The sequence below is a fragment of the Amphiura filiformis genome, chromosome 1 (assembly GCF_039555335.1).
Source record: "Amphiura filiformis chromosome 1, Afil_fr2py, whole genome shotgun sequence".
Taxonomy (NCBI): domain Eukaryota; kingdom Metazoa; phylum Echinodermata; class Ophiuroidea; order Amphilepidida; family Amphiuridae; genus Amphiura; species Amphiura filiformis.
Window position 1 is genome coordinate 41,118,737 of NC_092628.1, and position 25,381 is coordinate 41,144,117.

At 35.4% G+C, this 25,381-nt stretch overlaps 1 protein-coding gene across 1 annotated transcript in view; it reads left to right on the plus strand.

Moving 5' to 3' along the window:
• Positions 1-22,300, plus strand: part of LOC140147072 (vam6/Vps39-like protein) — an 87,708-nt gene extending 65,408 nt beyond the window's left edge. Inside the window, exon 19 of the mRNA XM_072168847.1 lies at positions 21,049-22,300. Within this exon, the coding sequence (XP_072024948.1) occupies positions 21,049-21,225 (177 nt within the window). The 3' untranslated portion in view covers positions 21,226-22,300. The remainder of the gene's footprint in view (positions 1-21,048) is intronic.
• The last annotated feature ends 3,081 nt before the right edge of the window (positions 22,301-25,381 follow it).

Below are 25,381 nucleotides of genomic sequence, written 5' to 3' on the forward strand. Positions count from 1 at the left end.
ATGAGCTGATTTGCCTATTTTGTCTACATTGTATTAATCCGCTCTGCAGCTTAAATGCAATAAACGATTAATTTCATTATTATGTTTTCAGGGTTATTAGGAGTTAAGAAAACCTAATAATGATAATATTGGATGGCTAATTTCGCATGATACCATAATATATCGGATTCGTCATACAAATATCGAACTCGCCGTTGGCTCGTCCGATATTTTTATGACTCATACGATATGTTATGGTATCATGCTCAGCCATCCAATATTATATCAAACTTGGTATGGTGATTGGGTTTGGTGGACTGATGTGCTGTATAGTTCTGTGTTGTGTTATTTGCGTATTTATGAATATTAATGAGCATATTTGCATATTATATATTATTTGTATTTAGAAACCATTGTTATTTACACACCTTTGTGTGGGGGCCACCTTAATTACAAACCGCATAACTCTAGTTAAGTTAACAATTACAAATAATTAAGCAGGTTTTCCAAGACTGATATATATATTTGGAAACTTTGAAATTTTTATAAATTTACCACTCACCAAGTCTCCTTGTCTTATGCTATGGATTGCTTGTCATACTAGCTCAACATGAAGGAACTTGTACTGTATTTCACCCATATTTTTTTCATCAGAGAGAATGAAGAAGCCACTGAATATGAAAAATAGACACATAATCTTTGGTAGGAATCCCATATAAAATTGATAAAATTGCAGGGACCATTTTAATAAACATCACATGGTCTGAAAGTGTCAAAAATGTAATTTGCCAGCTCTAGTTAGAGGATTTCTAAAGCATGCATAGAACTCATATGATGTTGAATTTTTCACCAAACAAATCTCAGAGACTGCCATGTCAAATCATTCAAAGGGCTTTGCTTGGCTAATAAAATATTTACTTTAGGATTGATAGTTGAGTTAATGTCACTCATCTTGTCAGCATTTGAAAGGTTATCTCACATGAAATGCCATCCACTGTAAACCTCTATAGAGTTTCTTGTCTGACATGGTAACATGTACCGGTACCTAGACATAGTTGAGTCATGTCTGGAAACAAAGGGAATATGATTGGTGGTTCAAATGAGACCATTTATCTATACCATTGTGATGAATCTGTATTTATAGCAATGACAAACAGACTATAAGAATTGGAAAAATCAAGAAAAAATATGTAATATCATCAGTTTGTGACATCAAACATGTTGTTGCTGTTGTTGTTTTGTTAGGTTATTTTTGTTGTTGTTGCAATAGCCTTTCTTTTGGAATTGATAGCATAATTATCACATTCAATGATCATGCACCAAAGTTCTTAATGCTGCAGTGCACATGTATGTTTTTTTGTAGAAAAAAAGCTTAAGTGCTACGTAGTGTTGGGGTGTGTGTGTGTGTGGGGTAAGGGTGTGTATATACCACTTTTCCTTGTTTCTTACCATTTTGGTGCCACTTAATGCTACAGCGGCTTACACATACTCATGTGCACAAGTTTGAGAGACAAACCCTTAAAGGAAGATAGAAATATGTGATTGTACTTGGTATCCACTGAAGATAACAAAATGTGATCTCCTGAAGATAGTAGCATATAAATTTAGCATGTTATCTACTGAAGGAAGCAACATGCGATTTTACAATGCTATCTACTGAAGATAGCAACATGTGATTTTACAATGCTATATACTGAAAATGGGTGATTTTACAATGCTATCTACTGAAGATAGCAATATGTGATTTTACAATGCTATCTACTGAAGATAGCAACAGGTGATTTAAGCATGCTATCTACTGAAGAAGAAAGCAATATGTGATTTTACAATGCTATCTACTGAAGATAGCAACGTGTGATTTTACAATGCTATCTACTGAAAATGGGTGATTTTACAATGCTATCTACTGAAGATAGCAATATGTGATTTTACAATGCTATCTACTGAAGATAGCAACAGGTGATTTTAGCATGCTATCTACTGAAGAAGAAAGCAATATGTGATTTTACAATGCTGTTTACTGAAGATAGCAACGTGTGATTTTACAATATATACTGAAGATATGTGATTTTCAATGATATCTACTGAAGATAGCAATATGTGATTTTACAATGCTATCTACTGTAGATAGCAGCATGTGATTTTACAAGTATATCTTCTGGAGAATGTAACATTCTGATTTACACTGCTTTCTACTAAAGATAGCAACATGTGATTTTACAATTACCATACTCATTCCATTAATCACCCATGCCCCTATAAGCGCCCACCCAGTTGACAACAAGCAAACTGTGATAATAGAGAGCCTGCGGAATGAAGTTACTGGAACTTTAACGGCAACTTCAAAAATATCGATTTGATTTCTTGCTCAACTTCACTTCAACGCGAACGTCAGATTGGTTTCTGTACCAACAGCGTCTTGTTGTTTAAACTAGGGGAAGTGTATCAATGGGTGATCAAAAGAAGGGTATGTAAAAGCGAATGCATCAAATTTCTCCCTTTTTTTTGCTGAAGTGGTTTGTTGGTAACACTTATTACAATAGGCGCTTAGTTTGAATAAACATGGATTACATCTCTTGGCGATGACCAATGCAATGGGAATTAGGCCTATGTTATGAGCTATACGCTAATATTATACTTCTAAACATGTTTCAATTAAATATTCTTGTGATATGCCTATATTATTGTCCCAAATTATTATAATAAAAGCTGAATTATTATTCCAGTAAACGTCAGCTTTGTCAATTTTATATTTCCATCAGGACACAAGCCCATTTTATCTGTTTGCTCTCCCTAGGCCCCCCCACCACCACCATCACCACCTCTCCATATCATCCCCTCCCTCCATCTATTCATCTATCCTCACTTTCCCACTCCCCAGTGGCGTTGCCAGGAGTTTTCTTTTAGGAGGGCAAGGACTCCTCTTTGCATTCTGATCGAATTAAATATATCTCCCCCGAATGATCCTCATTTTGTTATTTAAAAACTCCCAGAATTTTGAATTTCAACCAACATATTTCTGGATGCTCCTTTTCTGACATTCTTATTTTTTGTAACAAATAGGCCTCCTCTTTTAATAATGAATAATTTGGTTGACATACAATACCCATAGGCCTATAATATGCGTATAATAGCGTGGCACATGTTAGACCAGCTTTCTGCTGAATTGGGGTACCGGTACATAATGTAGGCCTAAATGAATAAAATAAAAATTGACAAAAACATGCTATTTTAGTCCATATGTGAATTTGAAAGGGCCATAGATCAAAAACTATAGGTCACAGACATTCACCATCATTAACTTTTTTGTTCAGAATAACTAGGTTGATATAATGACATATTTTGAAATCAATAAAATATATATTTATTTTTTTTTCCCATGCAAAAATTACATTTTTAGGTCAAAAATGGCCAAAATAGCACAAAAATATGGTTTTTGCCATTTTTTTATATTTTTAGAGTTGTGCTGTGACATTTTTATTCACCAGTGTTGGAAATCCATATGACATGTAATATCTACAATAAAAATGAAATTTCTACTCAATTTATTTTTAAAGTTACTCATTTTTAACCCCAAATAACTCCAAAATGAGTAAAGTAAAACGTGGGAACTTTTTGGATATTAATTCAGACATATATTTACTCTTGATTTGTTATGTTTTTATGTTCTGCCCAAGAGTGGACTACGGAAGTGAAAGATAAATGCCCATGTCTCATAGTCTACCAAACCAAATTAGATTTCCAATAATTGGTCTATTAACTAGACAATACATAAGTGGTAATTATGTAGTCTATGAGGAAATATGCAAACCATTGTTTTAATTATGACGTATTTTCATCATAATTTACGGCACACTATAGATTCTGGCGTTAACTTTAACTTCAAGCGGCTTTAATGGCAGAGTGGTTTTGAATACATAATCCTCTATAATCCTCTAGACGTTAAAGTTAAAGTTAAAGTAACTCCATTTCGCAAGCTCTCTAATATTTGAAACTGCCCATGCAAATCTGGATCATGGTCTGAAACATATGTCATGCACCCTGATGTTGATAGACGAATATTTGGGCCATTTTTTCAGTATGCAATTACGTAAATAATGTAAAAAAATAAGCGCCCACCCAAAATGACTTTGTTAAGCGCCCTAGACGGTTACTGGAACAAATATATCTACTGAAGATGGTAACATTCTGATTTACAATGCTATCTACTGAAGATAGCAACATTTGATTTTTCATTGCTATCTACTGAAGATAGCAATATGTGATTTTACAAATACAATTATATTTACTGAAGATAACAACATGTGATTTTTCAATGCTATCTACTGATGATAGCAATATGTTATTTTACAATTATATCATATACTGAAGATAGCAATATGTGATTTTGCAATGCTATCTACTGAAGATAGCAAGATTTGATTTTTCAATGCTATCTACTGACCATAGCAATATGTGATTTTACAATTATATCAACTGAAGATAGCAATATGTGATTTTACAATTAGGCCTATCAGGGGTGTGAGAGTTCAGCTTTTTTAGCTGATTTCACCTATTTGTATTGCCAAAATTTATGTGTTTTCTTTTATTTTCAGCCCATATTTAGTGTTTTTACCCTGATTTTATGCTGTTTCAGCTATTTTAGTCATTTGCCTCTTTTTTTTGTCTGAGGCCTCTCACACTCCTGAATTATACAATGCTATCTATTGCAGATAGCAACATGTGATTTTATAATGCTATCTACTGAAGACGGCAATATGAGATTTTACAACTATACAAATTGGTCATCTACTGATGTCAACATGTGACAACATTTTGTGATTTTACTATGCTTTCTACTGAAGACAGCAACATGTGATCTATGCTATCTACTTAAGATAGCAACATGTTGTTTACCAGTGCTATGAACTGAACATTTCTACTGTATTTTGTTTTAGGCATCATGTACCTGTGTATGTAAATGCTACTTTATCAACTTGTATGTTTTGGTAGTTTTATAGTCAATGATGCATTGAATAAAAAACAAAGATTAACATTAAATGGTTTGGTTAGTACACATGAACCAAAAGGTAAACAAATAAATGTGAAATTAACAATGGTGTCTGGTGTAACATTCCCAGAAACCAAGTTGCCAGAATGTTAGTGACCTTGCAGTGGTGCCACATTAAATATCCAATAGAGATAAGCCATTCATGTGTTATTCATATTAAGCCCGTTACATGAAATATGTGTGTTTTTATTTCATCACTTGTTCATATATGAATTTACCACTCATGGTCTCTGCAAGGTCAAGTGCAGAAGGAGAAATGTTGGTCCGATAATTTTTCATAATTATCCAATAATTAATTCAAAGTTCTGGTTTTCTTGTGCAGACTTTGCTTGCAGTATTTTGTTGACTTTTAATTAAAAAAACTCTTATGAAGGTATGGGAGTTTCATTTTACGCTGAAAATAAGGAAAATAATGTGGCATGGAAATTCCCACATTAGCAGACACTGACAATGTATACATTTTTGTGCTGCATTTTTGCACAAGTACAAAAAAATAATGTTAGTTTATAAAAACATACATTGGACCTTTGTAGCATTGGCTATTTTTAGAATCGAGGAAATGAGTCTGACAGTCTGTAGTCTTTGGTGTGTTAGTTGAACCCTGTGTACATGAATGTCAATATAGGCTTAAGGCTGTATTCCGATAGATGGTGTGACTTAGGGGGACATTGTACTTTTTGTGTGCAGCAAAATTAGACACCATCCAAAATTAGTTGATGACTAAATAATTGTGCTTGTCTAATTTGTTATTGTTTTTAAGATTACACTCTGTTTCTTGTTCTCAGAAGGTGGAGTGTCTAGGGAATGTCCAGCAACCTTCCACCTCAAGGGAATTGTGCCCCTTCCCCAGGGGGATGAATAACTGAAATGTGTCCCAAGTAGAGTGTTCTTGCATGATTATATTGAAAATCTGGGGACTGCAAGCTCTATAAGCTACCCCTTGGGCACATCACTGTTGTCTTACCATTTGTAGAATTTCTGAGTATTACTTTAAAATCTGACAGGTGCCATTGCAAATTACGTCTAATTAGCTTCAGAGAAAAAGTGCTCCAGTAGTCTCATTTTGGAGCAATAGTCTCTATCAGGGAGTAAATGTAGTCTTGTTGTCAAACAACTTGTCCGCTTCAAGAGAATTTGTAATAAAATGGAATATGATAGTAGGTGCCGGAACTTTGAATCCAAGTAGAAAATCTTTATTGAATATCCTATGGCTGTATATTCAATGCAGGTGTGAATGCAATCTTTAGCTTTAGTTCATGCACAAATATCAGTGCTGCTGTTGTGATGTATTAAAAGATGTTGTCTATCCTGCTTAGAGCAAAAGGTCAAACATTTTTTCAATAGCACACACAGTCAATTCTTGGCAGTTGTGTTGACCAGTGACATACTTTTAGACAAGATTGATTCTGACCTGACACATTTTTGATGTTGCAGTTTATTATACTAAGGAAAATGTGTCATTCAGAGGTGCGAAATAAGGGGACAAACCAAAAGATTGATGATGCCATATTATATAAAGGTAGCAAAATTTGTTATAAAGCTGACTCCTTCCACATCTGGAGCAAAACTGGAAGTGGTTCAAAATGATGTAAATGATTGTACAAAAACATAAATTGAAATTTCAATCCTCTCCCTTGCTAAACCAACTAGTTTATTCATAGCACTTCAAAAATCTTTTGTTTTTTCCCATTTAACCAACGGCTAACATTGGGAGGTGTGTATTGTTATTGTGTCATATTAAAAATGGACTCATTCCTCTTGAAGTTTGTCATATTTACCTTACAGGATGAATGGTGCCATTACATGTATACACACTGCTTGTGTTTGCATTTGTGCATTCTTCCAGTCATCAGGGAAGTGTTCAAAATGTTTACAAGTTATTGTATTTAAGCAGTGGTGTAGCAAAGGCAGCTGCCCCCATGAGAAGTCTTTCCCCCCTCTTGCTCCCCATCTGTGGGATACTGGGCACCCTGATGTTTAAGATATTTAGGCCTTTTTTTTACTTTTAAGGCTTAGCCCATTTTAGACAACATTTCATCAAATATTCCCCCCTTGAAAGTTGTCTGCCCCCCCCTTTCCCTCCTGCCTAAGCCAATGTTTTTAAGCTTTATGAACTCTTCTTGTCATTGTTTTTAAAAGCACAATAATCTTTGGTAAAATAATAACCAGCACCCTTGGTGACAGGCCCACTTGACATTTATGATGTGCATAATGTTTATGCTTTGCTCCAAGACAATGACGCCAAGATTGAGCTGGGATACCCCAAGGCTCTGTCTGATATTTGTATTGGTCAGTTTAAAATGCTCCACGGAGAAAATATCATAGGTGATTGTAAACTAACACTTCGGACGAGGATAAACGCTTATGAAAATTTATTTAATGCAACGATAAATTAATTAATTGGATTAAGAAGGAAACTCAAGTTTATTTCCTGTAGGTGGCCTGAAAACCAAAAATTGTTGTTGGGCAGGAAAAACCTCATTGGCCCCTGAACATGTTTAAAGCAAAACCTCTTCTGTGACCTGTTGGCAATTTTGTTTTAAACATGCTCAAGGGCAACAAGCAACGAAAAAATGTAAAATGCCTTCTTTTAAGAACAGGATATGTCCTAAAAATGCCTCAAATTGCACATACTGATGGTCAAATCAATTATAAAATCTATTTAATATGACAAATATAAATTTGTATTGATTTGTTATAATATTTATTGTTTTTGCTCGTATTTGCAGTGAAATCATGTGAGAAGTGGCTCCCACGTCATATGAAAAACAAATGTGTGCAATAGCAGTCCGGTATAAAACCAGAATGTTCACCATGAGGAAAAATTATTTAGTTTGAAAATGATAAAATGGATTTGTGTTGTACTGAAAATGTGTTCAACATGGAAGGAATAGGGCTAAGATAACCACATTTTGAAGCTCTTTTATCGACCTTAAAATCAGAGTGTGTAGTGCTCAATGGAATAAGGCATTGTATTGATTTTTTGCAGCTAATTACTATTGTTTTTCTTGTTTCTTGATTTGCCGAGTTCTTTCCAAATCTACGCAGTAGGTTTTAAATAATGTACTCATAACCACCTAAGCTTTGTTTGCACTCTCAAAAACTTCCATGAAATCACAATTTCCCATGAATAGGAAACTGTGGAACATCCAATGTGTGTTGCATAAAATCCCATCATATGCATTTGCTATGCCAACTGAAAACCATACACCCTCTATGAAAAACATGACTTTAATCTCTCACACAGGGGGTGTAGATTTCAAATGGAGTCACTCATTCAGGTATTCCCATTTGAAATTCACACTCCCTGTGTGTAAGATTAAGGTTATGTCTTCCAGAGGTGTATGGATTTCAACTGGAACAGCCCAATGTTACTTTACAGTTTATGCTGCTTTCAGATTCAAGTACAGAGCGAGGCTTCAAGCCAGACAAGTGATGATGTGACACACCACTTTGGAAAATGTACTCAGTATTTCTAGATACAAATTTCAATTTGAAGTTAAAGGCCTATTCAGTGATCCCAACGAAGGTGTAAAAAAGTTGCGATTGTTTATAAATTATCTATATTAAGTGAAGTATAAGTCATTAAAATTGTCATAGGTAGTTTTAAACTGAAACATTTGGCAAAAAAAACTAGGAAAACAGCAGTATTGACAACGTTGCAGTTCCATTCAAATACATATGGCTAATTTCTATCCTTAAGGTTAGCCGAGAGATTTTCATGCGCTTGATTTCAGAGGGGCGTAAGTTCATAACAGAAACAGCCATGCAGAAAATGAACAAACGTACTGGGACGTAGGCCTACTTACAAAAGAATATCGATCCAAGGTCAAGACATGAAACTTGGCTTAGCTCGTGCCCGGAGCTCGTGAGTCGGGGGGTGTCATGAAGGATGGCATGTCGGTCAGATGCCGGGGAGCACAAGCCGTTTTCGGCAATTTTCATAAGGATATTTTAAAATTGATTGGGGGCACTTTGTCAAGCTACGCCCTGGAAAATATGTTGATTTTGAACTTATAGCCTTTATATCTTTGATGAAATAAATCAATGCTGCTATTCCCCCGATTACAATGTAATAGGGTACAACAATAGGGCCTAACATCAACAACAATATCAAAAAGCAATTATTTGCAAATCGAATTTGGGAAGAATATTCAACAAGACAGACTTAGCAGGCCTACAAATTTCTGAATTATATAAAGTGAAAAACAATCAATCACGATTCATTGCAGTCAGCGAATCAATCAATCAATCAAGAAAGAAAGAAAGAAAGAAAGAAAGAAAGAAAGAAAGAAAGAAAGAAAGAAAGAAAGAAAGAAAGAAAGAAAGAAAGAAAGAAAGAAAGAAAGAAAGAAAGAAAGAAAGAAAGAAAGAAAGAAAGAAAGAAAGAAAGAAAGAAAGAAAGAAAGAAAGAAAGAAAGAAAGAAAGAAAGAAAGAAAAAGGAAGGAAGAAATGAATGAAATGAAATGAAATGAAATGAAATGAAATGAAATGAAAAAAAGAAAAGGAGAAAGAAAAGAGGAAAGAAAGGAAGTAAAAATGAGAAAAGAGAGAAAAAAAAATTCAGCCACATGGGGACTCGAAACCCACAACAGATTCCAAGTCCATAAGATTGATAAAGGTTCTTGTTCAGATCCAATAAAATGATACTACTCACTCAGAAATATTTCAATTCCTATCAGGAATCTTGTTCACTCTGGTACTGGTGTTTCTAGGTGTTTTTATTTCTGAGTGAGTAGTATCATTTTATTGGATCTGAACAAGAACCTTTATCAATCTTATGAACTATGAATGATCCTGATGAATCTGTTTCAAGAGAAAAAGATTCCAAGTCCAACGCTCTATCCACTCGGCCATACATCAGCTTACGCAATTGCTTGGTCTCGAAGCGGATATATAACTATCATTTGATGCAATTACTTGATTACAATCGCGTCCGCACAATGGCTCTTAGAATAAACACTAGGGTGATTCACAAAAAATGAAATTGGTATTTTTCAACGGGACACCCCCTCATTTTGTTCATTTTGGTAATAAAATTATACCTGCAAAATATGAAAAAATTTAAAAAAGTTTAGGGGTGCTACCGGTCAATGAACTTTTGTACACAAAGTCAATGGGATTTTTTGTCAAAAATTTCAAACGCTTATTTCAGGGCCTAAAAAGTCTACCAGGCTTGCAAAACTGAAGTAAATGTTCAATGATATACCTAACTTTGTGAAAACATGGGTGTTTTACCAAATTAAAGTTCATAGTTGACTGTAATAATAAAAAATGTTTCAAAAGTGACAGAGGGAGTGTAGCTCAAGAAAAGAATACCCTGGGATATCCCCTGGAACCCCACCAGGCACCCCAAATTTATACCATATTGAACTGAACTGTTGATAAAAAAAAAGATTAAAATTCTTCACATATTAGTTTACCCCAATGGTGATACCAGCTTTTGAAATCTTATGTAATAGTAACTATCAAAATCCATACATCTGTATCAGGGGTGGTCATTATGGCCATACCTGATGAAGATTTGTATTGTTTGAATTGAATGACCACAGGAAGGATTAGATTCACCATGGTTGAAAAGAAATGTATATAAATTGGTGTCACAACATTGGATAGTGGCCAGTTCAAAACTACACCTTGTGCAAGGTACTTGTGACAAGAGCTAGAGTGGCTAAGACACATTTACTACTGGATTACACATTAAACATTACACTACACTTACATAAAATTACAAACCTACACACATTCAACACTTGAATAACATAATTTACAGTTACAAACCTACATACATCTATACTAATAAAATAATAAGCGGGCTGTATCTGTCTGTCTATCTGTCTATCTATCTGTCTGTCCGGCTATGCGTTTATGCCGTGCTTGACGCATCGCTCAAATTTCGCATATAGATAGGTATCGGGCAAAGCATGTTGGCCATGTGGTTTTCAAGGTCATCGGAGGTCAAGGTCAAAGGTCAAATGGGGAAAAATACCCCACGTGGATACAAAGCAGCAAGTGGATAAAAAGAATTCAGTAGACAATCTACAACAAGTTTCAAGCTGCCCAAGCGGGTGTCATTCAGCTTTTGGCTATCTGCCCAATTTGAAATGCACTGTAATGTCTACCCAGAATGCATTGCTGCAAATGATTTGTACATTTCAAACTTTGTCCGATCGGGCCCAAACTTGCTGCCAATGAATTCTATAAGTGCCCATACGCCAATAAGTGCCCACACCCAATAAGTGCCCATACCCCAATAAGCGCCCATACCCCAATAAGCGCCCATACCCAAGTGCTCTCACAGCATCAGGGCTCTCACAGCCGCAGGTGCACTAGTTTTAAAAAAAAGAAAGAACTAGAGCCCCATAAACACAACTTTATATTAGCCAAGTACCATAATATTTTGGCTGTTCCAGCAACTGCCTTGCCCCAAATGTAACAGTTTTCACAAAATGCAATTTTCTGGAAAGCGGGTTAACATTTTACAATATTCTTTAGCATTTATTTTAAGGACATTACTCACACTATGATCAAATATTTTTGGCACAATCAGGGAAAATTAACATGGCTTTTTTGTGTTGTAAAGAAAATGGCTCATAAATCCCATGGACTTTGTGTACAAAAGTTCATTGACCGGTAGCACCCCTAAACTTTTTTGAATTTTTTCATATTTTGCAGGTATGATTTTATTACCAAAATGAACAAAATGAGGGGGTGTCCCGTTGAAAAATACCAATTTCATTTTTTGTGAATCACCCTAATAAACACGCATGTCGGCGCTGAAATTTTGAACAAACTGATGGAGGAAAAACCTTGTTTTTTGCAATACCTAAGCTTCAATTTGGAGTGAAAATCAAATGGGATAGCAATTGGCAGAATGTTGAGAAATAATGTAGGTATTCAGGTGTCTAAGTTTTTTCTCAGGCAAGATTCTCGAAAAAGGTTCCCAAAAAACGGGCTTTTAAAATTTAATCGTTACTGTATTTGGTTCTTCCCCATGGCAACATTATTTCTTTAATCGATTTGTAGTACAATACAAAAAAGAAGAAAACAATCACTCTGCGTGGTTTTATACGGAGCGCACATTTGAAAAAACGTCATGGAACGCGTTTTTGATCTTGTGAACATGGTGCGTTAAAAGCGGCTTTAAGGGGTACTACACCCCTGCCCAATTTTGTGCCTATTTTGCATTTTTCTCAAAAATTATAGCACATTGGTGACAAGTAAGATATGTATATTATAGGGGCAAGGACTACAACTACTGTACTGAAAATTCAGCAACTCAAAGCAAGTAGTTATTGATTTATTGATCAAATACTGGTTTTCCCTCATTTTTGACTGTAACTCCACAACTGTTGTCTGTGCTGAAATAAAATTTCCAGAGCAGTAGTTGTAGTCCTTGCCCCTATAATATTCATATATTACTTGTTCCCAATGCGCTATAATTTTTGAGAAAAATAGGCAAAAAATTGGGCAGGGGTGTAGTACCCCCTTAAACGAAGGATTTTCAAATTTATTCTAAAAATTTGTATAAACACACAAGAAAAATGTTAAGCTACATCCAATGCACCAACATTTCACTTGCTACGATATTTGATTACTGAGAAAACTCTGTTTTAGAGAACAACTTTATATGTCTTTTATACGTTTTTTATACGTTTCTTTGTATAACCTTAAGTAGAGGAATTACAGATTCATGTAAAATGTGGCTATGTTACATGTAGCACATCAATGACACTAACTAAGGTGCCAAAATCTGAATTTTGACAGAAAATACAACTTTGCATAAGAATACCACCTTGCAGTATCTCACCATTACTTTTTAAAAATAGCACTCCCATTTTGCCCATGGTGGTGTGCTTGATGCAGTGACGTGGAGCAAATTGCGTGAACGTGATCAGATGCAATGATACTCGGATGGATAGATGGTGGTTGAATTGGCTTTGTAAACTATTTATTTTTGTGGTGTAAAATTTTTGTGACAAACATTTTAAAGCATATCTTGTGTTAAGTGAGGGTATGATCTTCACTCTGTAGCTCTAAGAGTATGGTAGGTTTTTTCCTTGAATTAATTCCATTGTTGGGTAAGAATCTATCATCCATATGTGCAAAACTTCTTCACGATTTAAAAACAGAAAAGTATATGTGACTAACAATCATGTGACGAGCAAATAACCTTTTTGTATTGACACACACCTGACATGCACTGTAGTGATTGTTATTTTATTTTAAAATATAAATTCTCTTAAGAATCGCTGAACCCAAATAAGGAATAAATGTACTCATGCAGGGAATTTGGGGATTTCAAATTTGGAGATGAAATTTTATAAACTTTTTATAAAAAGCTTTCAACTGCTTATTAACACACAATATCTGCACAGTAAAGGGTTAATCTAAATTGTGTAGGCAAACCATTTCCATACTTCAGTAAATTTTCACACATTCTGTTCACTTCCATGATAACATGAATGTAAAACCATTACCACCTAAATGTATAGGATGGTGGGAAAAATGTGAAATTTACAAAGTTATAAAGAGTCTATCATGTTGATGATATTTTATGAACACACAAAAGATAATCACATGAAAATTGCCTTTTGAGGTTAGCATCTCAAGGTCAGCTAAGGGACAATTGGAGCAGAAAATCGGAATTGATTGCTGTTCTTAGCCAATGGTATATCCATATTTAGAGTGAGATTGAATTTGTTTTTCCATATAAAATATAGAATGCTTTCATAAAATTATGTGCTAGCAATTTTGTTTTCGTACATTGTGTGTTTCCAATTTTGATATGACTACATGGGTATTTGGTGCAATAATAATTGGATGCCTATTTTGATGTCTTGTCTGATAATAAGGGGATGATTGATTAATTGATTGATTGATGGATTGATTGATTGATCAATCTAATGGTATGATTGATGGATTGAGTGAGTGATCAATCCAATCATTTGTTTTTATGATTGATTGATTGATTGCTGTTTCCATTTGTTTTGTTATCAGTAATTGTTGTTCAACATTCAAAATTGATTGATTGATCAATTAATTGGTTGATTCATTGGTCCATTTGTCTAAATCATTCATTCGTTCATTCGCAGCTCTTTAAGTCAATTTATTTTTCTCATTACTTTAATCTGCTGTACTCTGAAGGTATGTTTATGCAAATTCTATAGAAATCAATCAAGTAGATCAAAATTAACTGAAATTTTGAAAATTATTTCTATTAGGATGATGTGTACTTTTAACTCATCTATTAATGATAACCACCTGAGGCACTGCCTAAATATTTTCAACCAAAATAGTTGCTAAGTAGGTGACTTGATTATTTACATGATCTAAAAACAATTTCACCTTAATATATACACACTTGACATTTCATATTTTCTCAGGAGAGCAATCGTTATGGAAGCTATTATTTTTCTTGTGCAAAAGTCAGGGGGCTTGGACTTGGTAAATTAGCAGAGGCCACCGCCACGCGCCACTGTAGGATGCCTTTACAGTTTTTGATGTACCGGTATCTATACTTTTTCCTGAATTTTTTCCATGATTGTAACTAGGAGTTTTAATGTTTGAAAAATATTGACTGACATTTAATATAATTTTTAAGTCATTAATTCGTTGCTATATTGCATGCAAGTATGCTCGTTGTTTTTATAGGGGATGTTTAAAAACTTCGTAAAAACCTCAGATATTTTTCATGTGGATTGCATGAGTTGTAAGAAAAGAACTTTTAAAAACCCTAATCATTGATTAAACGTAAGAAGTATGTTAGTGCATAATAGTATAAGAAAGCACTTACTTGTGTTCAAGCTTTGGCTTTTCATTTGCCAAGCAAAGGCAAATATTACCAAAATGTCCATACTTTTACCTCTTTTGTGTGTACTAGTCGTAAAAAAATAGGGAAAATATGTTTTGCTGATTAATTTTCTTCTCATCAATTACATGTCATGAAAAGGCCCTTAATCTGGCATCATTATCCAGAGTCGTCTTTTTTTCTGATTGAACTACCAATGTTCATCAGCTTATCTGGTCCTGCTAATATAATTTGGAGTCCTATGGACACACCCTTCGGTGGAATATTGGTATTTTCTTTTCGCTTGCATTTGCAATATTCTTTTGAGCGTGATGAATGGTATCTATTAAATTCTGTACACTCACGCATAACCTCCACTCTATTTCCTGACAACTTATATCTATTGACACGGATACATGCAGGCTCCACTTGATATCATATAAATGTCATTTGATAGATACAGGATAGCTGTATTTTGAAATAGCTACGGTGTGTGATATTTAACCACCATACTCTGGCTCTATCCTCACTCACCAAGCCTTGTCATGCACTGTTATGTGAAACTTCCTCTATGATGTTCCATCTGTCTTTAGGGTACTCTATACAGGAAGAAAGATCTGCATTAATGCATATTAATGTGCACTTCCATGGCATGTATTGCGTACAAAATGTGTGTAAAGTAATAATAGGGAGGACGGGTTAGTGTGCTGGTCTTCTCACTCTGGGGGTTCAATTCCCCGCATTGCCACATGTGAGTTTCGTTGCCGATCCATGCACATCCTTGCAGGGTTTTTTCCAGGTGATCTGGTTTTCCTCCATCTAAAATTGGACCTCCTCCTAAATCTCTGTCCCGTCATATTCAATTGGAATCCCTTAAATGTAGAGCCTCTGAGCACTATTTGGCTTTGCCTGGCTTTGGCCGAATGTTATAAATAAATACTTCATGTAAAAGCTATATTTTTAGTGCCACTTTTACTGTGTCTTGTAACGTAAAGCTATGTTCTCTCAGCACCACTTTTACTGTATCTTGTAAGGTAACGTGTAAGCCCGCTTTTGTTATGCGTTTGCATGACGTGCATTTACGTGGTCCAGTCGCCTTTAGATGTCATAACATTACTATTACCGCGTGAACAGTCACTATGCAAGTCTACAGTGATCTGGACTTCAGAAGCTCACATTGACATAGATTTAGTATCCCATATGGAGTGCCCCATCATACAGTATCTTACCCAAGCTTTGAATGATACATATCAGTGTTGGGTGGTGGTGATGATCGTCTCTTCATCTTGACTTCTCTCGACTACTTGTTCTATTTTGTCATTTTCTTGGCTGACATTCTGTGTGTCTCATCTGATCTGACATCTTGAGCCCAGCCCATCTCCATATGGTATACCTGGTTATCTCTACCATGGTTTGTTCATGCCTTGTCTCATGTCGTTGTTTCTTCTGCTCCATAGCACTATTTTCTGTTTCATTTCATTTTGTTTGCTGACCATATCACTGCTGCTAAGGCTTCAGTGAATAGATGGCCCTTTGGTCATTACATTCATCACCGTGGAATATTTATCCATGTAACCATGAAACTTAGAAACTGAAAAAAAAATAGAGTGTATAAGGTAACCCTAATGCCCTTAAAGGGGTTCAGTTCAGTTCAGTTTTATTTCATCAAATTCATCCATTAAATAAATACAATATAAAAAAGCTTTTACAAACATCGTATAATATGGTGAAATGATGAGGATGCCACTGAACGCAGAGCGTGTTGTTGTGGCACCCTTTACAGAAGTTAGTATTAAATAATTATGATAAACTTTAGACTTTAAATTTTAGAATAATAATAAATACAATAGCAAGATATATGCCTTGTGGGTTAGGTATAAACTAATTATCACAAGAGCTGTGCTTTCAATTATAAATCAATGAGTAGTGATGGTGAAAATAACAACCAAACCTACACAGTAGGTGTAAAAGGTTGTAAAATCCCATTATAATATAAAACAGTTCAGGCATGGCATAAGTATTACGGTACAATAATAACAAAAATGTAAAAATTAGCTCGGGTGAAAGCATAAGCACATGATTGCACGTGCACTTGCAACGAGTCTATATAATGAGCTAAGTTATAACTAACATAGCAGGTAACTATATATTTAATGCAATATTTTGTAAATTAAATCTACATATTTAATGGAACGATAAATTAACATGGTAAATGGTGTATAGTTCTGCAGAGCAAGAACAATGAAATGCAAAAGTGATAATCTGCATACAAGGCAAAGCGAGCTAACAAAATTTATCAAATAGCTTATTTTAATATAACAAAGTAATAATAATAATAAATAAAGACTGGAACAATACAAACAGACAGACAAACGGGTCCGATTTGTTGTGGAACATATATACTGAATTAATTTTATGCAAGTAGATCCTGAAAAATGAGAAGGAAAAAACCAAACAAAAACAACAACTGCAGGTGTAGGCTAATCAGTGTTGTACATATGTGCTGATGAGGATTTTTTTAGAGTTGGATTTGAAAGATGGCACTGAACTACAAGATTTGGTAGACTGGGGAAGTGAGTTCCAATAAAGGGCTCCTTGAATACTAATTATATTATCAGCCAATTTGGTATTGGACATTTTAACGTGGAAATCATTGGCTTGCCTAGTATGGTGATGGTGAATACTTTTGTTAGTTCTAAAAAACTCCTTAATGGACAAATCTTTTGGGAGGAGATTGTGGTGGTATTGGAACATAAATGTTCCGAGTTGATGGAAATAAATATCTTGCACCTTAAGAGTATTCAGTTGTTTAAAAAGCGGGTCTGTATGGGCAAGCCAAAGAGAGTTGGTGCATGTCCGAATAATTCTTTTTGTATAAGGAATAATGAATTTATATGGGAATTATTTTGTCAGCCCAGATAATGTTGCAGTAGGATAAGTAGGGGAGAGCAAAGGTGTTATAAAGTGTATGTAATGATTCCTGAGGTAGATAGGGCGAACCTTACGGATAATACCATTATATTTAGAGACCATTTTGGATACATTGGAAGTGTGAGATTTCCATGAAACATCGTCATCAATTAATATGCCTAGAAATTTAGTTGTGTGAACTTTGTCTAAAATATGATTATCTATGAGAATTTTAATATCTTTGTTATGAATATTACTGTATTTATTTTTGAAAATCATGAAATTAGTTTTTTTTTTTTTTTATTAAAGTTTATTTAGTTTAAACCAGTTCGAAATGGTTACTAGTTCATTGTTAACTAGAGTTTCAAGGAGTTTTGATCTTTATGTGAAAAAGAATATTGGTGTCATCGGCAAATATGACGAAGTCCGCATTGTTGGAACAAAGAGGAAGGTCATTAATATAAATTAAAAACAAAAGTGGGCCCAATATCGATCCCTGTGGTACACCACATGTGACAGATGTCATATCAGAGGAACTCTGATTGAAAACTACATATTGTTTTCTGTTATTAAGATAGCTGCGTATCCAATTATTAGCAGTGCCTCTAATACCATAAGTGTCAAGTTTATTTAAGAGAATTTCATGGTTAAGTGTATCGAAGGCTTTGCTAAGGTCTAGGAAAATACCAACTGTATGGAGCCTATTATCAAGATAATTGGTAATTTTGGTGTAGAGTTCGTTGATAGCCATGTAGGTGGAACGTTTTTTTTGAAACCAAATTGTTTGGGACTAAGGATATTGTGAAATGAAATGAAGTCATAAATTCGGTTATATGTAACCTTTTCAAGTAGTTTAGAAATAGCTGGAAGAATTGAGATGGGTCTGTAATTTGAAAAGTCATGGGAGTCCCCTGACTTGAAAATTGGAGTTACTTTGGCAATTTTTAGTTTGTCAGGAACAATGCCGTTTTTGATTGAAGAGTTAAAGATATGACAGAGGACCTTGCTGATATTATTAATAATGGTTGGCCAGAGATGCGTATGTGTAGCCCGCCCGCCCACTCAAGGGGGAGGCCCTTGCAGTCTGTTATATTTGTAGCATGCAGAGTAGTGAAGAAGAGGGTGGTAGTTGGTGCACATGCCTTGGGGATGTGGCAAAGGGCAACAAAGAGAGTGCATGGATGCAGCATATTGATGGGAACTGGGAAGTGTTGTTGGCCAGGTCGGGATTGCTGGTTGTCAGTTATGGCATGGGCAGGCAACCAAAAAATTTGCCCATGTGTCCTCTCCTTGTTACATATTTCTGTGATCATCGGACAGTGCTATATAAATAGCCCCCCAAAAAAAACCCATTCCATCGTGTTTGTGGCACAAAATATCTGGTGGGTACTTTTAAACCATATATAGTCTTGATTAACTGTAACACCTTGAGGGAGTTTTGGTTGGAGATGCCCTATACTAGATGTGTCGCCCACCCCGCTTGCTGAGGAGAAAGCACACAGCCATAGTATTTTGTAGCATTCAGGGCGATAAGTGTTGATAAACAAAATGTTAGCAGAAAATAGATCAATGTCCATACTTTTTTATCTTCAGCATCCCCTCATATGCCTCTTAAGATATCAGGGATGATTTTGTGGAAGCGATAGAAGAGGTCCTCAAGAACACTTGACCCGAGCTGGGAAACAAACTCAATACAAATTTCAAGTTCAATTCAGTGATAATTATTCTACAGGATATACGATGTGGAGATATTACTTCTTGGATTTAAAGCTTACAGTACTTCATATTTCTTGTTACATCTTATCATGTATTATACATAATTATAGTACTCATATTGTCATAATTACATCACTACTAAATGTTTTGTAAATAAGCAATTCGAAATTAAAAAGCAAGTTGAAATTTAATGTTCATATCATAAGGAAATTAATACAGGGTATCACAAAGAATAATTAGTTATTAGATCTAGCCCAGGCAAAAGAAGAAATAAAACAAATAAACAAACAAACAAACTCGTCTTTCCAGATTTCATGTCATTTTGTTTGCACTTTAAAAAAGGGATTTTGAAACAGAGCAGATTTTTCTAGTTCCAAGATTCATGCACTAATTCAATCAATGTCATTGATGATGAACTTGGAACTATTACTTCCAGTAAACAACCTGTGCCTATACATATTACTAGGCTAGTCTAACCGGAAGAAGACTTTCCATCCGCAAATAATTTGATTTCTGTCACATATTATTACAAAGCTGCTTTAAATACCCATGTTGGTAGTGAGATCAGTGAATGTGTATCATTTTAAAATATTGTATGGGTTTCATTTGGCAGTAAAGGCATGGGGAAAGCATCCTCATCACCCTCCCCCTCCCCCCTCCCCCCTCCCTGATAAAATGTGTTTTTAAATCAAGTCAAGAGAGACTTACAGATTGTACTTCCCAACACAGGACTACCAACACGGTTTATTGAATAATTCCTTGTATTGTAATGGGATACACATGAACACATTGGAAGCATTTTCAGCTTGGTGGGTTTTTTATTACGGCCAAGTTCATGTTCCTTCAACATGTGGATTCATTTCATGATTCGATACAGAGGAAGATCTAATTCAATTATTTTGGAATTCTGTGTTCTTATTCTTTTGAGAATGCAGATGATACCACTTTCAAAGGTTTATTCACATATGTTTAGGAAATGAGAAGGGCTGTAGTTTCATTTGTGTGTATTATGTGCTTTATTGATGCTAATGTGGTTGTTATTTAATATTGCTATGAAGTGTTACTCAAGACAGTACTACAGTAGAGAAATTTCAGAGATTATTTGTGCTTTTCTCTTCAAAGATCCATAAAATAGGCATACTATTTTTTATCAAAAGTCGCAGGTGTTATTTTCAGAAAATCAAGACTGGAGCTACATACAGACCCCGATACAGACACACCTAACACAAGTTTTGATTGACAGTGTATAAATATGTCAATATATCAAATAAGTGGGTTATTTTGTTATTTTTAATAATTACATGGTACATTGGTTGAGTGTCCATATTAGCCAAGTCACTGAGATAGTGGTCTCATTACTAATGAATGAAAAGATATTTTAATGTCTTTTCATTGATTAGTAATGAAAGTATGAGACCACTATCTCAGCACTAATCAATGAAAGACATTTAAAAAAAATGCAGTGATTTATAGTGTGCTACACACAGGCACAACAAGCCTCAGCACACTTTACATTAGCAGCGCAAGTTTGATGCAATACAGTATTTAGAATGTGTCACTAATATTTTTTCTTGTCATGTTTTTTGTTGTTTACCATTACAGGTCAGGGAGCAACACATTCATTACCAGAGCAGTAAGTGTGTGATCACCGAGGAGAGGAACTGTCCTGTGTGCAAGAAGAGAATAGGTGACTCCGCCTTTGCCAGGCTACCCAACGGGGTCGTAGTACACTACTTTTGTCGCAATGATATGGCCAAATTCTCCATGGAACCCACATGATAATGAACCATTGGGAAGGAAATGTTTCTTTCTTTGTCTCTTTCTTTAAATGTCTTTAGCATAATGCGAAAACTTGGACTTCCTACCCGCCAGATTTTGTCCCCGATTAAAATCACTGCCACATTCTTTTAATCATTTATTGCTAATGCTTACAACATCTCCATTCATCAGCCAATAAGATTGGGTGGTTCATGGATTGATTTTTAAATCAGCCAATCAGAATCTGGCTTCTATCTTGAATTTGCACACCCAGACAGCACACTGGTAAAATAGTATCAAGGAATTGTGGCAGTGATTTTAATATCATGTATGACATGATCAAAGGGGAAACATCATGTGATGTGATCAAGCAAAAAATTAGTCATATGTCGACCATCCTCAACTTTTTTCCTAGTTTCCCACGTTAAACATGTTAAGAGGTTTAATTGGCTGAAACTCCCGTCAAATTTGGAATTCGGTTCCAGAGGTGTGGTAAATTTAGTAAAGTTGGAAACAATGGAAAACAAAAGGAATTTGATACAATAATTAGCCACATCTCAAAATCAATTCTAGCAACAGACAACTCATTTTGCTTGATCATATCACATATGTCAGAAATTGGCATCACTGCCAGACTGTTTTTATATTTAATTCTTTGTATTATTTTGCTGGCACTTGGTAATAGACTTTACTCCTATGTCCCATCATCCACTATTCCAGGGACTACTTCTGCCACATTCTGCCAGGAGAATGTAGCAAAACACCTCATTCCACAAATGACCCAGAAGACTTTAAGATTTCCAATTTTTTTCTACTAATCTTTTACAACAGTAATTTCCAAAGTAAATCTTGTTTTTTCGTTGGGAATCCTCTATATCTTGTGAGATATAAATCTAAAGAAGACATGGAAATTCCAAAGTATATACAACTCTTAGTCCTTTTGGTTTTTTACTTTTGAATTCCCAAAGTTTTTGCTCTCATTAATATACTAATTAATTGTTCCCTTCAGATGACTAACTCAAGTGCCGGGGGGTGGGCACTAATTAAGTTGAATATGATACATATTCACTCGCGTCTGTTTGTGGAAATGAGTGATCTAGGCAGGGGCTAAAGTGCCGGGAGGGGGCCAATAAAGTCGAATATGATACAGATGCCTAGGCTAATTGTATGGTACCATTAAGTCGGATCTATCTGTGGAAATGAGTGATCTTGGCCGGGGGCTAAAGTGCCGGGGAGGGGGGCTAATAAAGTCAAATATGATACACATGCCTAGGCTAATTGTATGGTACCATTAAGTCGGATCTATTTGTGGAAATGAGTGATCTTGGCCGGGGGCTAAAGTGCCGGGGAGGGGGGCTAATAAAGTCAAATATGATACACATGCCTAGCCTAATTTGTTCGGTACCATTAACTCGGGTCTGTTTGTGGAAATTAGTGATCTGGGCAGGGGGCTATCCAGGATTATATTTGGAGGAGCTGATGTTTTGTGTTTTTGACTTTAGACAGCATATTTTGTAAATCTTTACCCTATTTCAAGTTCTTTTGCTAAACTTGAACCCAAAGAAGTCTTACTTTGGGCATTGTGCAGATTTTTTGTGAGGAGTGTTGATGACACTTCATGCTGTTATACCTTTTGTAGATGCTAATAACTAGAACAACTAAATAATAATAATATGATATCATATTATGAGTCTTTCACAAGCAGTAGCAAAATCAACTGAACAACTCAAGACAAACATATTGCTTGTCAAGTGTTTTATTTCAGTGTAACATTGTGGGTTTTGCTGGTCTCATACTTTCTGCAATCGGAACGGCACACCGCTGAGCAGCGGCAGCATGCCTATGAAAGCCAATGTTGCCGCTCAGTACTGCGAAAAATCATTTCCTGTTCGCATACGTCAGAGCGGCACCGCTCCCGAGTTGACTTGAATTCAAGTCCTAGCGATCTGCCGCTTTTGGGCAAAGTGGTGGAGTGATCGATATATCGGCTTGCCGTTGGACACCGCTTGTGTTTCTAGTGCGACTGCGCAGTGAAGCAAAAGTGTTGTCAAAGCGACAAGCGGCAGGAAAGTATGAAACCAGCATTTAAGTCGGCCACTATAAAGTAAACCCTGGGAACTGCACAGAGGCACAGACAATACCTTAGTTCCATAAAGCACAGAGAAATCAAATTACAAAAATTAGAATGTAACTTCAGCAAAGAGATTCATTTGGTAGGATTGTTGAGATCATAAACTGGTTAATTATGTTATCCAAATCCAATAAATATTACTCACGGAACTGAGCTTTCGCCATCTTGGCTGATGGCTTGATCACAGATGAACTGGTCCACTGCTTTTCGTGCAAAACTTGGTTGCTATAGACGCATCCTCGTTACCCGGAAGTGATGTTGATTTAAGCAGTGGGTCATATACATGATCTAGAAAGTACGCATCAGAAAGACACTGAAAAGATCGCCACCAAAAATTTCACCAGAGCCAGCAGAAAGCTCTCTACCACCGAACAGCACAAGTCCGCAATAACCGACCACGTAGCACAAAAAAATCACATCATCGACTGGGAGGGGGCCAAATTACTTGATAGAGACTCAGAGCCAACTTGTTTTATAATGCCCATATCTGGTCTAGGCTTGTGAAATCAGAATGTAATTGTTCAGATTCAAACAAAACATTAGAACAGTTTACTATTGATGAGTGTGAAAACATTCCTTGCATTCTCAATAAAAACCAAGTGCTGTATTTTCCTGTAGATTTGTCAAAACATGGGCATTATAAAGTGCAGACAATTTTTTTAGCATTTTGTTTATTTAGTGCAACTCACTTAAGTTAATATGTAGTCATTTGTATTTTGTTTTATTAGAGTATGATATCAAAAGTGATATAATTAAGTAAGATGTTTGACTTTTTGTTTGTTTGATTGAAATCCATGCACTGTGATGTTTTGACTGTTTTATCTTATTTTGTGCAAAACCCATAAAACTTTTAAAACACATGAAAATCATCTGCTTCATAAAATGCTGCATAAAATATCTTGGTCACTTAATTACAGGCTTAATTATTCTGATCAAGAATATGCTCCCACACGGTACATCGGGTAACATTAAAACTTGCATGGTAGCCAAAAATGTTTAGGCCAAATTGCTGGTCAATATAGTCAAAAGTTGACCCATTTTGTTTCATAACTATTGTTTTCTGTATGAGACAAAAAGTCAAAAGTCGCCCAGTTGGGTGGCCAAATTGTGAGTTTGGTAACCCTGTACCTACATACTTAACTTCTCTGGTTCTATCAAAATCCTCTTGCACTTTGATTATTGGGAATAAGTATAGAATACCTATGTCACCCTAAACCCTAACTCTAATCACACGGTGCGGTTGGTACTCTATAGTTATTATACTGATTATTGTGTCAAGAAGTTGGTCACATGATGCAACACTGCTTTGTTCAGCCAATGAGATGCTGATATTAAATCCTGGTATTGAATGACCTTATCTCAAGCAGCCAATCAGGATGTTTATGCATGATATCAGTAAAATAATGCAAAATGATTGTGACAGAACCTGTATCAGCCTTTTTGTAATTATCCATGAATCGCATGATTTTATTGTAAACAAACTCATGATGACCATAGCCATGATGTCGTTGCACTAGACAATTTTGGCGTGGGAATTTTGAATATCGCGTGTTGAGAGCCGGCTGTTTTTATTAATTTATTATGGTCAATATGAGTTTGATTACAAACATAAAACCATGTGATTTGTGCTTGATAATTATTTTTCTGACATAAGGCGTAATGTTGTAAAAGCTTTAAGTTGAATTTGTTAGAGCTTTTAAGTTAGAACTTGCTCTAGGGATATATTGAGATATTAGGTAACAAAAAAAATTCTTGTTCGACAAGCCCGACCAACCCAGATTTTAAGAAACTGGGAAAAAGGTTTTCCTGTACAAAAATGAATGCTGTCCCAGTTTGTTTTTTGTATTTCAAAATATTTTCAGGTTTTGCGATTTTTAAGGTCATTTGCCCAAAAAAAGCCTGACCAACTGCAACTGACCCTACTTGAAAGGTCCGTCCGCTCGCCCCTGGGGTCAGCCTGTAGAACAGGTTTTGTTTTTATTAAATAGTAAATCTTTTATAAAACGTCTCAAAAGGCAAAAAGAAGAAACAGTCGGTTGCTAAAAT